The sequence below is a fragment of the Spinacia oleracea genome, chromosome 3 (genome assembly GCF_020520425.1).
Source record: "Spinacia oleracea cultivar Varoflay chromosome 3, BTI_SOV_V1, whole genome shotgun sequence".
NCBI lineage: Eukaryota > Viridiplantae > Streptophyta > Magnoliopsida > Caryophyllales > Amaranthaceae > Spinacia > Spinacia oleracea.
In genome coordinates, this window is record NC_079489.1 from 6,261,023 (window position 1) to 6,275,928 (window position 14,906).

At 36.2% G+C, this 14,906-nt stretch overlaps 3 protein-coding genes across 3 annotated transcripts; 1 reads left to right on the forward strand and 2 right to left on the reverse strand.

Annotated features, from left to right (window-relative positions):
- The first annotated feature begins 1,487 nt into the window (after positions 1-1,487).
- LOC110783156 (uncharacterized) lies at positions 1,488-7,158 on the forward strand. The gene is made up of 8 exons (XM_021987459.2): positions 1,488-1,766; positions 3,484-3,628; positions 3,722-3,890; positions 4,842-5,112; positions 5,359-5,624; positions 5,710-5,925; positions 6,031-6,133; positions 6,593-7,158. The coding sequence occupies exons 1-8, from the start codon at positions 1,616-1,618 to the stop codon at positions 6,649-6,651; spliced, it is 1,380 nt and encodes a 459-aa protein (XP_021843151.1). The 5' UTR covers positions 1,488-1,615; the 3' UTR covers positions 6,652-7,158.
- Positions 7,159-7,818: 660 nt separating this feature from the next.
- On the reverse strand, positions 7,819-10,361 carry LOC110783042 (uncharacterized). Its single transcript, XM_021987337.2, has 3 exons — positions 10,128-10,361; positions 8,459-8,618; positions 7,819-8,334 (listed from the first exon to the last, which is right to left on the reverse strand). Exons 1-3 carry the CDS (start codon positions 10,204-10,206, stop codon positions 8,088-8,090), a joined length of 486 nt encoding a protein of 161 aa, XP_021843029.1. The 5' UTR covers positions 10,207-10,361; the 3' UTR covers positions 7,819-8,087.
- A 178-nt stretch (positions 10,362-10,539) lies between these two features.
- On the reverse strand, positions 10,540-14,015 carry LOC110783068 (B3 domain-containing transcription factor VRN1). Its single transcript, XM_021987364.2, has 4 exons — positions 13,717-14,015; positions 12,853-12,937; positions 11,771-12,223; positions 10,540-11,005 (listed from the first exon to the last, which is right to left on the reverse strand). The coding sequence occupies exons 2-4, from the start codon at positions 12,925-12,927 to the stop codon at positions 10,724-10,726; spliced, it is 810 nt and encodes a 269-aa protein (XP_021843056.2). The 5' UTR covers positions 12,928-12,937; positions 13,717-14,015; the 3' UTR covers positions 10,540-10,723.
- Between the last annotated feature and the right edge of the window lie 891 nt (positions 14,016-14,906).

Consider the following 14,906-nt stretch of genomic DNA (forward strand, 5'->3'; position numbering starts at 1 on the left):
ATCAAGTATCCGACTATTTTGCTTACCCCTTTGCGCTAATGGCAATTAGACTCGGTTGGTACAACTGAATTGAATGAACTTAAAACATCTGAATTTAACTGAAGCTATTTTTGCTGAAAAAACTTATTTTTGTTGAACTGAAATTATTTGAACTTACATTAGTTCATCTGAATAGTCCTTAATGCCAAAATAATAAGTGGTTCATCATAAGAAACTTATACTTCTAAAAAAAATCGCAATGACATTTATTATTGCTAAAAACAGGCTTTCTTGTTGGTGAATTTGCTTTAAGCTAATTTCAACAATTCTATTGACGACTTACTTAAAATAAAGTCGCTAATTGAGTTGACGACTTTGTGCTGAGTCATTAAAAAAAGACCGAAATTGTTACTGACGTAGACAGTAAATTGATTACTTCTTCCGTTCCTTAAATATTGCATCATGGTTGACTTTACGCTTTTCAATGCATATTTTGGCTCTTAATATCTCGAATTATATATATGTAAAAATAATTTTTTAAAAAATTAGAAAATATATATTAATACGAATCTAACAAGATGTCGCATGACTGCAATTTTCTTAGGTGTGAATCACAAAAATGATAAAAGTTTTAATGTGAACAGTAGAAAAAAAAAATGCGATAGTTATAGAACGAAAGAAGTATTTTATTTTAGAGATATACTAACTAGGTCATGTTCACGTTGAGTAGCGGGTAGCGGTTAGAGTAGCGAGTAGCGGTGAATAGTAGCGGTTAGAGTAGCGAGTAGATAGTAGCGGGTAATGATTAGCTGTCAAGGTAGCGGGTAACTAATATGAGTGTTCGGTAAAAGTAGCGGTTGATATTATAAAATAAAAATAAAAGCTAAAATGTTATTTAAAACTTTATTATAAATTTGTCAAACGGTACCCGCTATCTTAAACACTACTAATTTTAACGTTTGACAAAGGCTACACAACCGCTACCTAAACCGCTACTTTACCAAACACTTACAAATTTAACATTTTAGCCGTTTAATTTTTATATAGTACTACAGTGTAGCAGTGAGTGTACTCAGTGTATGTAGTTTTTTTTTTTTTTTTTTTTTTTTTTTTGGTTCTAGTACGAGGAGTTCCCACCGCCTTCGGCGAGGTAATCTCCCGTGGGAGTTTGCATGGGTACCTCGATGGGCAGCATCCCTCCCAGTTGAGATTTTTTCCATTCCCAAGGCTCGAACCCGAGACCTTGGTTAAGGAGCAAGAGGCCCTTAACCACTCATGCCAACCTCAATTGGTACTCAGTGTATGTAGTGAGTGTACTCAGTGTATGTAGTGACTACAGTAGTGAGTAACGAAGAATAATTATGATATGAAGGACCAACCAAATTCAAAATCCACCGACACCTAAACAATTAATTAATCACTTCCCATAATCACCCCTTCCCTGATCTTGCCACGTGTCCTTCCTTCCAATATCAACAAACCCGCGTCTCCACAGCAACTCTCACTCACTCTCACACACTCTCTCTGTTTATATAATCCCACTGCAAAATACCTCATTTTCAGAAGAACAGAAATTCATCATCCTTTTTTTCTTCACTTTCTCTCTCCTCAAATTCTCTCTCTCCAGAGAAAAAAAATGGAGTGGTTCTTCTACCTGTTATTCGGATCTCTTTCTGCAGTCGTTGCGGTAATTGAGCTAAGCAAGAACAACAAAGATCGTATCAATACTTCCACTGCTTTCAATTCCTTCAAAAACAATTATGTCCTCGTTTATTCTCTCATGATGGGTAATTTTAATCGATCATTCCCTTTTAATTTCTAGATCTTATTCTCCCCGCATTTTTGTTTTTTCGTTTGATTTTGTTGATTTTTTTGTCTTAATTTTGGTTGATTCTGGTTTGTTTGGGTTGATCTGGTGTTTTATTTTGTTTTTGTGATGATTTATATGCGTTTTAATGTTGTTGGATCTCGGTTTGTTGGATTAGGATTGATTTGTTTTTTTAAAGAAATAATCGCCATTGTATGGTGTGGGTCCTAGAGAAATAATGTCAATGTAGATTTTGTAGTTGAAATGTCAATATAATATTAAGATTAATGTGGTTTATGGCTTGGAATATAATATGTTAATTGTGTCTAGATTTGTAATGATGGATTTTAGCTAGCTTAGTTGGTAAAGTCGTGTATGCGAGGAGTGTTGCCGACATTCCATGGGATCAAATCTCGTCCATATCATTGCTCTGTGTGATTCTCTATACACCAAAAATTTATGTGTGCATCGATTTGGTATGATTTTAGCACTCTCACAAGCTCATATGCATCACCTTGTGACTTGTTATGGGGTGGTGTTTTGATTGTTTGGTGTCGAAAGGAGTGCTAAAATTAATGCCTGTTAAGATATTTGGAAGAATTGTTCAACCATGTGATCATAATTTGGTACTTTCTTCGTTCCAGAATAAGCGTTGTTTCAGAGTTTTTTTTTATTCGAAAGAAGGATCGTTTGACATTTTCAATGTAATAGTTTGACCACATAAGTTACGCTAATACACTATCATCATATTAATATAATTGTAATATAAGGCTATTTATCAGATACGTGTGCTTAAGATTTTTGATTAATTTTTTCAAACTTCAATTTGACAAGGAAGATTAAGTCTTCTTGTGATCAAGGCCTAATAGAGAGATAACTTCAGCTTTTGCGTTGGCTTGCAAATTAGTGTGCATTCATAAGTTGTTGAAGATACCGATGAAGTCTTGGCCTTGTGGTTAAGATTGGGGGTCTATTGTAATAGGTCTTAGATTCGAATACTCCGCCCATATTTGTAATTTATATTGCTCTTGTGGCTCATTCATACCAAAAAAAATAAGTTTTTGAAGATACTTTTAACTTGTGATCCCTAGGTAAGTATGTCAGAAATTGAGTCATTAGTTTGGATATGTCATACCGTCACTAATTTCAAAGTTTTAAGGATCAATTGCCAAAAATAGTTGAGGTAAAACTGTAAAAGAGAATTTCCATGTTTTAGGCACAGTGCAATGGCGTGGAACTTCAGTAATGGTCAATGCATTGGAGGTGCAATAGGGGTTTATTGACTTAATGATAGTGCTGGTGGTTATATGCACTATGCAGTGCAAGGTTAATGGGTGTATGCCAAATTTTTGATATATCTTTGGTTTTTGGTAGCATGTTGATGGAATATTAGAGCCTTGGCTATACTGGGTCGCATGTCTTTCTTGTTCATAATGAGACGTTATCCAAATTGTTTATCTTTAATGATAGCATTTCTATTGCGGAACTCCAATCAGGATTGAAGTCCGTTGTTTGTCTAGCACAGAGGATTCTTTTAAATTTTAAGATTTTTACTTTCTTCAATAGATTCTAGTGCCTTAAGAGAGGCAAGTTTAAGCCCAATCAGTGTATCTTTAAGCTAAATTGTTCTTATATGGCTACTGAATTGTGGATGAGAATGTATAAGTGTTTTTGATGAACTGTTTATATGTGAACAGCTGGCGACTGGTTGCAGGGTCCATATGTATACTATCTTTATAGTACTTATGGTTTCGGGAAAGGGGATATTGGACAGCTATTCATTGCTGGTTTCGGATCCTCTATGCTATTTGGGACAATCGTCGGATCTCTGGCTGACAAACAGTAATGCTTCCTTGTACTTTCTTTCTTGATACTTCAAAATGTTTTATTGCTTTTCCTTTCTATCCAATCTTACTTCTGTTTGCGCAAATCCAGGGGCCGGAAGAGGGCATGTGTGACTTATTGCATTACCTACATTCTGAGTTGCATCACCAAACATTCTCCTCAATACAAAGTCCTTATGCTGGGTCGAATTCTAGGAGGCATAGCCACATCACTTCTTTTCTCTGCATTTGAGTCATGGCTTGTTGCAGAGCACAACAAGGTGAGTTTCAAATTACCTTGCATGAATACATATCTGTTTGAAAGCCATCTTATACATTATCCCCAAGAGTGTACGTTGGGCAGGAGGAAGCCTCCATAGTCCATACCAACCCTACTGGTTCCTTCTTAGCAACGGTCATTCTGGTTCTTGTCTCAAACCAGTGCATCATCTGACTCTCAGTGTCTTTGTGTCATAATGACATTTGTAACTTGTGATCTGCGAAAACAGAAGTTCTTTTCAAGGACGTCATGAGTGCCTTTCGAAATTTAGAAATATTGAACATGAGTGGATATGTTTATTGTAAAAGAAGATAGTTTTTTCTACATATGGTTGACCAAAAAATGATTCTGTCTTTCAGATGGATGGATTACATTTGCTAATTTACATTCCAAATTGGATGAAAGTAAATAGATTTTCCATATTATCACATTTTGTATGTCTAGTTGATAGAAAACGATTGAAAATCCAATTTGCATAAAATCACTGAAATCATGTCTGGTATTCTGGTAATGCTTTCTGTTTAAAATCAAGTCCGGAAAATGTTCACTGTTTAATCTTTTTCTTCTCCTCTTTCCTTTGTGATCCTATTTTTTTGGTGGGTGGGAGTTTGGACTCGGGGTCGTGTCGTTTGTTTGCATATTCTACATGAGCACAGGTGTGAAATTCCAATTGTAATGATTGATAGGTCTATGTTTGGTTTGGTGCATTTCAGTATGATTTTTGCACTCTATCTGGTTTAGTTCACTTTGAAGTTTGAACTTGTGCATTGTGTCAAAACTTATATGTGGCTATCTCAGTGTGTATCCTTTTTCCTTGACTTTATGCTCATACCTTCAAAGCATCTTCGCCTTTTATCTGCTTTATCTCGATTTAAACATAGACCTGAGAATTTTATCTTCTGGCTATTTATTCTATTGACTATGGGTTTCTTCTCTCGTGTGATTTCTGTAGAGGGGCTTTGAGCAACAATGGCTGTCTGTAACTTTCTCAAAAGCAATTTTTCTTGGGAACGGTCTCGTCGCTATTCTTTCTGGATTGGTCGGAAATTTGCTGGTGGATACATTCGGGTTTGGGCCTGTTGCACCCTTCGACGCTGCAGCATGTCTTCTTGCTATAGGCATGGCCATCATTTTATCATCATGGACTGAGAACTATGGAGATCCATCAGAGAATAAGGATTTGCTTGCACAGTTCAAGGGTGCTGCAATAGCTATTGCTTCGGGTAAGAAAACTCTTGACCTTAAATGATTGTATATATCTTCTGTATGCTTTATTCCCAATCATGATTCCTGGTTAGCAACTGACAGATTTACTAGTATCTTAATTGTTCTACTTTTAGACTTTTAGTTAAAGGATCCTTTGTTAAAGAAGACTCCTTTATCTTTAGTGATTGTCTTTTTTGTTTCTTTATTTCTTCAAATCTTAGAGATATCTTAATTTTGGGGTAAATTTTGTTTACTATCTTCAGATGAAAAAATAGCTTTACTTGGAGCCATCCAGTCATTGTTTGAGGGTTCTATGTATACCTTTGTGTTCCTCTGGACCCCTGCATTGAGCCCAAACGATGAGGAAATTCCACACGGGTTTATTTTTGCAACTTTTATGCTGGCTTCGATGTTGGGAAGCTCTATTGCATCTCGGCTTCTGGCTCGTTCATCTCCTAGAGTTGAGAGCTATATGCAAATAGTTTTCTCCATATCCGCTGTATCTCTCTTGCTACCAATTGTGACGAATGTATGTTATATCTCCACCTCTAATCCCAAACTAGATTGGATTTAAATTTCTTGTCATTGTTCTGACTTTTCATATCCTTACACAGTTCCTTGTAGAGCCCTCAAAGGTGAAGGGTGGTGGCATCAGTTTTTCAGGTTGCATCCAAGTTCTCGGCTTCTGTGCTTTTGAAGCATGTGTTGGAATTTTCTGGCCATCTATCATGAAGATGAGGTCCCAGTACATTCCGGAGGAAGCCAGGAGTACCATCATGAACTTCTTCCGCATTCCTCTTAATATTTTTGTCTGTGTTGTTCTATACAATGTATGTCACCACAGAACCCTCTCTCCTTTTTTTTACTACCATTTCATCTCTCTTTGCCTCTTACTCTCCTTTGTTTCTAACGCTTGTTTGTGTCTGTCTTTGTAGGTCAACGCTTTCCCCATCACTGTCATGTTTGGCATGTGCTCAATCTTCCTCTTCGTAGCGTCTATCTTGCAGAGACGACTCATGGCGATTTCTGAAAAACCTAGTAAGTACTCTCTCCTCCGTCCCTTTTATATTATCACATAAGTGTCTTAATATTCTATCAGAATTTGTGCCCAAGGATTATTTTACCCAATTAAATTCATTGGGACATTTAATCTCTCACACTTTTCTATTGGGCATTAAATCTTTCACATTTACCCAGTGTCATATTTTTGATACGGAGTGAAAGTGAAAACATTATAAATAAACGTAAATTGCCTTGTTTAAATAGAAAATCAAAGGAATCTCAATGCATATTAATTAGCCGTTAAATCGCGTGCATAATACCAAACGTAAAGAACAAAAAAGAGCGGAGGAAGTAGAATGGATGCTCAACAGACTAGACTTGGCATTAGCTTTAGAAATTTATGCAATTTCTTGCCTTTCCAATAGTAGTTCTTGTTATTCTTCTGCCAATCTAGCTGCTATCTGCTTCTAATACTGGTAATAAACTTATTAACAGAAACAGAAGCATATGGACTCAAGGAAAGAGATACTGAATCCGAGCCAATGAACATCTGAGCACGAGAAGGAAAAAGCGTGAAAGATAGATGAAAAACCCATTTAAAAGCGTCATGAAAAAGTTGACACAGCTATATCTCGCTATCATATTGATTAGTTTTGCTGCTCCACGCGTGAGTAAGAATATATACAGAGATACAAGGTACATCAGCAACTGTCAGAACTCAGAAGCAGTATGTAGTATGTAGTTTAAAGTTCTGGATAGATAGCTTTTGATTAATGCATTAGGAAGCAATTTTTTTGACCCTATGTACTTAACCTCCCGTTCTCGCCTACTCAAACTTTAAAGAAGGAGGGGGAGTCTGCCGATTTTTTCCTTCTTTTTAGGCTCCACATTATATATTATGCAGTTGTCCAACAGTTTTTCATACACTATAGTTTTCTCCTCCCTTAAAAATTGCGTTGATTGTGTAAGCAATTTCTTGCGCAAAACAATTTGAGCAAGTGTTTATGAGATTGGTGTCACAAATTATCTGAAAGCAATTGAGAAGTTTCATTTCTGGTTTATCTTGGAGATTTTTCTGATGTTGTAATTTGTTCACAAGCTGTCGAGCTGATACTGACATATTTCCGCACTTGTTACATTTCGGTTACCGTATTGTAGTTTCTTCAACTTCATTTCGGTTACCGTTCTTCATTTCGGAAACGCCACTAGTTTGTTTGCCACCTCTCGTGTATTACAACGAACTTATAAATGTTCGATTTGATCACGTTGCGTTTGGATGATTAACATACGGTTCGACTAACTTAAAGATGGTGTGAGCCGGGTTGAGCTGTGCTTTGTGCCCCTTGGGCTGGAATGGACCCAACCAGTTTTAGGTCTTAGCACCTTCGTCGGGCAGCTTTAGCTTGGCGAACCGCATCCCTGCGCACTGGATGGAAATTTCAAAAGGTAGCCCAGGCACGTCCCAAACCCTTGTGTCGGGCCGAGCATTAGTGCCCAAGCCTAATTTTACTAAATTTAACGTTTTTATCTGGCTGGGCCATCTCATCCTATGATTTACCGTGCTTCTCCTGAAAAAAAAAACAGACCAAACCCAATCCACGACCCACGACTTTGTGCTCGTGTTATGTTGTGCTATTTTCGTGCTCGTGCAAGGCCGTGCTTTTCTCGTGTTGGGTTGTGCCGACCCAAAGCCATCTTTTGACTAACGTGTAGTTCACATATAAGGATTAAGGAGTGGACACTTACAAATCATCCAGTGAGATTTACAAATAAGTGAGAGGATTTCTTATGCATACAACTATACAACAGAGAAATTAGTATTGCTCTAATGCATACAACTATACAACAGAGAAATTAGTATTGCTCTAATGCATACAACTATACAACAGAGAAATTAGTATTGCTCTAATGCATACAACTATACAACAGAGAAATAAGCTTACATACAGATCTTTGTGGATAACAAGGGGTTACAAACACATCAATTTATTCACATTAATCGGCTTCGTTTCGCTTCATTAGAAGCAACCTCCAAATCCCCAATAAAGAACAGCATCTTCTCTAGGATCCCATAACTAGATCCTCTTACCAAAGACCCGTCTTGAGTAAGTTCACCCGGACGGCTCAACGTGCTAGCCTCTTGCCCTTTCCGCTGTCTCCTTGAACCGAAATGACGACGTATTTCACCACGGCGGATGAGGTAATAATCAACTCCCTCTCTAATTATCTTCAATTCTCTGAAATCACCAAACAGATTTCAGACCCAAGAAATGACAAAGACAGTCAAGAAAATGCAGGTAAGAATTAAGAAACGAAAACATGGAATGGATTCAACGCAACCATATAACAATTCGAACTTACAATCCAACACGATCACAACGGTCTTGCACTATATACATATCTTTCCATGACTTTGAATTAGCCGGAGTGTAGATCACAGCACGGTCTTCACCCCACCTCTCCTTGAAGAGGTTAGCCCATAAAGTATTATCTGAGCCCAAGACATTCCATTTCCTGCAAACTTCAAACCAACAAGGAACCACATTCAATCAACTTGTAGCAATAGATCAATAATAGTAATATTGTACTATCTTTCGCCACATATTCTAGCAGTTGTTGTTCTGCATAGAAGTCGGAACTGTTTCTCTCCAACATTAAAACAAAATACCCATTCTGATTCATAATTCATATGAGCAGTTCGGGAAATGCTTGGAGGGAAAAGTGGTTGGTAAAGGATGTGCATATGATGCATTTCCCATAAAATCTCAAAACAATTCGTTTAATTTCGGACCTCGGATCAAAACGAGCTTTAAAAAGTCCATTCTACAAAAATTGGTTGTCAGAAATCTGAGACTAATAAACATCTGTGTAACTGTATACACTGCTCAGAACAACAATCTTGGCTAAGTGCAAGTTTGTGAAAAAAAGATCTGTGTAACTGTATATAAATGGTACATTGTGAAAAAAATAGATGAAACTTGGTACTGATTCAACTTTGCTAAGAGATTGATGTGCAAACTGCAAAGTGTGCAGGACATTCTAAAAAACGAGAAGTCGTGCCTAAAATATGGTTTCCTTGCCGGAAAGTAGTATGTGATTCGTGTAAGAAAAGCTTAGAAACAACCAAAGATATGCAACAAAGCTCAGTATATAATCTAGAACTCGAACAACACGAAAAATACAATGCAAGTTCTGCAACCACGCGCCACCCGCCAAGGCAATAGCTACAATGTAAAATTGGACAGGCATCTAGATTGCTCATACAAAACCAGAGAAGATAGTTAACCCTTTCCATTGTGCAAGCTACAGTCGGCACATAAACCAGAGCAGACCGGACTGGCCCCTAACACTGTTCTAAATCCTCAACCGGAATAAAACCCAAACAAAGTATCGAGTTTTATGTTACCCGGACTCGGGTACCCATATTGGACATGGGTACGTGTCCAAGTGTCCGATACGGCTATTTTGTGAAAAAAGTTGCATGATTTTAGTCCAAAATGAAGTGTTCAAGTGTTCATACCCATGTCCGAGTGTGAGGGTCTGACACGGTTATTTGAGGTAAAATGAGTCCGGTAACGGAGATCATGTTAATACCTTATACACAACAAGAAGTTAATCTTGATTAGCATACCTGATTCCTCCCTTCTCAATTTGATAGTTATCTTAAACCATCATAATTTCTTAAGAAATCATCTAATTACTTTACAAATTGATCAAAATTTCAGTCCAATCAAAATTAATATACAACACTCCAAAAATGGCAATTGATTTAGCAAATTCAGGTTTCCCAATTTAGCTCCCTTGACAATTTGCTCAAAGTCAACATTTCAACAACACAAAATTAAACATTCTTGATCATCATAAATCACACAATTGACAATTACAATCACAATAACCAATGAAAAGAACAAAAAAATGAGAGAATTCCCACATACAAAATGAGAGAATTCAATTAACCCAGAAATTAAATTAATTAAAATTATTGAAAAGATTGATTCTTGAAAAATATGGGTTGGTTTAGTTAACAAACCTTGCTGAGCAGTTGACAGATTCTTATAATCCAAGAAACAGAAGATCTTAAGGCAAAGCTCTTCTGGTAATCCTTCCATTTATATTGAAAATCTCAAATTTCCAGATTTATCTCCAAAAATTTTCCCTTTTTTATACTTCTATATTCCCTTGAATAGGAGAGAGAAAGAGATGACACCACTATATATTTCTCCATTTCCTCCCCAAAATGTTAGGAGGATAAATCTAGTAATATTCCATTTAAAAATTAAAATTCAGTACTGTACTTCAATTATACAAATACGAAGTGTACACAAATACGGAGTACAAACGTAATACGAAGCATAAAGCACATCATGCTATACCTCATAGTATGAAATTTTTCATTTAAAGGGATGCGAATTCTAGACCGTTATAATAAAATAACAATAAAGTCATAATAAACCAAGCACATGAAATTAATGTCGAATGTAACATAATACAAGTACATATGTTACATGTTACATAACACGTTAGAGGATAAGGGAAAATAAATTAAACTCCAAGTAATTAAAATCTAATTCAAGGTTCTTTATATATTTGTTAGTACACACTTAAGAGTTAAGACTTAAAGAGACATTAGTTATAGTGACTCTTATGAAAGATGATGACTTTAAAGGTATAATGACGATCTTCCACAAGCTTGAACACACAAACATCTCCAATTTGGATATTGTTATCAAGAAAGAATTTATCAAGCCCTCTCGATAGCCTCCAACGCAAGCCACCCCGGTCGCGGTATCGCGGGTGTGTGATCATCTTCACACACCAAGCTTTCTCCGACCTTGGTATGGTTAGCGTTATGGAACACTCGTCTGTTGTGATATTCAAATGGGCACTCACCCATTTGCTCGGTATGCACTTCAAAAACAAACACAAAATAAATCAGTTTGTATAATACTACCTCTGTCCCTTAATACTCGCACCGTTTTGACTTTTTGCACTATTCACATAATTCACTTTGACTCTATTTTATTTATAGTATGTGAAAACAAATGTTAGTATATATTATATTGTTGGCTTCATCTTAATATATATTTTCAAAATATTAGTAATTTTATAAATTTTTATAATATGTAATAAGAGATATTAGTGGTCAAAGTTGTGCATTGGCAAGCGTGTTCAGTCAAAACGATGCGAGTATTAAGGGACGGAGGGAGTAAAAACTTTTACGCACTTTTAGATGAAATAAACAGAAAAGTACTCTTTAATTAAGTTCCACAATTCCTTTAATAACTTTTAATAGTGTACTTTACCACATACTCCGGTTGGAAGGAAAAACTCAAAAAGTGCCAAAACTTTGACCTTTTGACCAAAATCAAACCTTACTCATAAAATATTTTCTCAACCAATTGCATGTTGATTCAGTGGTCATTAAGGCTGAACTTGGTAGGAAAGACCCGCTGTTCGATCCCCCGCAACAACAATTGGGATGAGACTGGAACCTAATCACTCATAACTCGTCCCGAATCCGGATTATTCCTAAGGGTGAACCGGGTGGTACAAATATTAAAACGTATTTTTCCCAAATAAAATTGTAACATAAAAGGTCATTTACTACTCATTTCACACTTATTTTTCAAACAAACATAAAACTAGGAGGCATTAAAAGGGTAACGATCATACCATATTGCTAGTATAACAAATGCTGATGCCAACCAAAAAAGACGGTATTTCAGGATGAGTCATCCTATAAGCTTCGGCTGCCTTAACAACTTCACTTTCAAGAACCCATTTTGGACGCCTCCCTAATTTTGGCCTATTCACTTTCACGTCATCATTGATCAATGTGACGTCATCAATTTCTTCACCTTCTTCAACGTCCTCTTTGAGGCAACAATGTGTGCCGTAGAGTTTAACACTAAAGTTTGAGTTTCCATTGTATGTGAAAACCATGAATTCTCCGATTTTCATGTTGTTGTCCTTTACAAACTTATTCCAACCTTTTTGGAAGTAGAATTCGGTGTTTTTTTCTAGTAGTTCTACCTTCCATTGTTGGGTTGTGCCGGGCCTTGTTATGGTGGCTTCTCTTGTTACATTTGAAGAGTTTAGGTTTGACTTGAAGTTTGAACAAATGTGCTGGTCAAAAGAGGGGAAATAAATCAAATGATTATTGCTAGTAGTATACTACATGGACACGGGTCGGTCAGGTGAGGTTATATTAAAATTTAATTTTAACTTAGTTTGATCACTTTCAGGTTCAGATCTATAAATGATTGTTCGTGATCCATAAATTTCGGGTTCGGTTGATCAACGGATTGGGAGATCGATTTTAAAACACATATTATGTAGAGATACAACGATTTTCAATTGGTCGTTGTGGCGGATCTTGAATATTTTACGAAGGAGGCAGTAGAATAATTAAGCAATGTAGCATGCAATTCATACAATTATGCATATTTTTAAGGGCCGGAACTAAAAATACACTATAAAAAATTTCGCCCGTAGGGCCAGGCCCACACGAGCAATATAGAACATCCGTCACTGATTGATTGGGTCAAAAACAAGTTTGATTAGAATTTGACCCATTACTTCTGGAGTAGTTTGGGTTTAAACGTATCGGGTTTTAGATCACAAAATTTTGTTCACAAGCCGGTATTTTCGAATTGGTTTGATTTTTGACAAGTCTAAGTTACTAGTACTACCAAAGTACTACTAAGGACATACTCATAGTAAAGTTAAGGAAAGATAGAGAGAGAGGTTATTACTAATTGGCGCGCGTAATGCTCCGGGAGAAAAACCTTGAAAAACTTAGGGCCGTCGAAGCGAGATGAACGAGCCATTTTCTTCCACCTGCCGAAAATCAGCATTATATTTCAACAATGTAAAGTAGCTCAAAATTAGTAGCACGATGTATATATTTGATTGAGAAAACCCTTCGATCTAATGGCAATTATGTAAATATTTTGGTGAAAAATTAGATGTGGTATAATTTCAGTCAAGACGACATATAATGTAGACGGTATTCGATCCCAAGTGTTAGATATTATTTTTTAAGAATTTATCGCTAAACTAGTTAACAATTTAACATCCAATATAATGATAGTTTGTTAGTAAATGTATTACTCCCTCCGTCGTTACACTTTCCTTTTTCGTCCGTCCCAGATTAGTTGTTATACTTCTAAATTAGGAATGACCCTACAAATATTATATTGTCTCACTCTTCCCACTAAATTGTTTTTGTCCCCCCCACACTCTCTCTCATTCAATTAAAAAAATACTCCACTAACTCCTATCACATTTACTTTTTCAATAAAATAATAATTGATAACCACACTATTACTTATCGCATTAAACTATGTGCCCAAGAAAGTGTAACAACTATTCTGGGACGGAGGGAGTACGAAAATGCGATGTTGACTGCACATGAGAACCACCCATGTCGTGTAATTATAGTTGAAGCCCATATTTAATGGAATTTCCATAATAAAATCAATAAAACAAAAAAAAATCGAAAAACAAAATTACTTGAGAGAGATCTACTGCAAAACACAATAAAACACACAAAAGAAAGGGGGAAATTCTGAAGTACGTAAAAAGTTGCCTTAAAATTCAAAGAAGGAAGTTCATACCTCTATAGATACGACAGATCGCGAGTTCAAATCCGCTCCCTGGCCCGTTTTTAACTTGTAAGTGAAAGTGAGCAACAAAGCCGAAAATGCGACAACTTCACTATCCCAAAGTAGTTACTGAAATACTGAATAATGATGGACAGCTCAGTTGGTTAGAGCTTTCATCCCGATTCCAGGTGATCGATTCTCATCCCCGCCCTTGCGGCTCATTCGCACCAAAAAAAAAAAGTACGTTACTGAAATATTGAATAGTGTGGTTGAATAGTTGGTTTGTTGAAGCTTTTATAGAGGGAAAGAAAAGGGCTTGCTGCGGAAGACAAACGAAAAGGATGCTACTGTTTTTAATCCATTGGATAAAAGCATGCACCCTATTTTGTTGTCGAAATATGGTTGGAGGAAAAACTGATTGACCTGATGATTTCATTACTCCGTATTACGGAGTAGTGTAATTTATCCGTTCTCTTTTAGTTGCAACGTTTTGACTTTTACCTTTTTATTTTTTACGTCATAAAGTTGTTACATCTAGCTCGTAGAGGACGCAATGAGTCAAATTAGCTAAACTTATGACTTTCTTTTCTACATTAGGTAAGAGAAAGAAGAGAAAGCTAGGTCCTAACAACGAAAGAAATTTGCTCTAGGCTTCTTGCTAATAGTGAGAAAAACGTTTGTCTAACACACATCTTTTACCGTTAATTTTTCTAATTGTCAATGAGTGAAAATTATAAAAATTTGATATTGTACAATTATATATTGAGATAAACTAACAAAATCGCACATGACTAGTTTTAAGTTACGAATAAATCTTTAAATATGGTCAAAATTAATTATAGAAATAGTGTCAAGTCAAAACGTAACAGATACTGTATGGAGTAAAAGAGAACCTAGGAAATATTTGATTTTATTGTTATTTTGTATGACTATCCAATTTTAGGGTGCCTTTTCATGCCATGTGTAATGGAAAAGTTTTATCGTAACATTGAACTTGTATTCTTTTGGTTAAAACCCAAAAGGGATTCCTTTCCAACTTTTTCAATCAGAAATATAGAGACCTCTTTTCATGTATAGCGACTTAGCGAGTATCTTTCAAATCCATTGTAACTTCATTTCGCTTTAAAGTGTTCGTAGGATACTGGCATACTGGCAACCATTTATAGGGCCCAACGCCCTAACACAAACAACCTTTTTAGGTA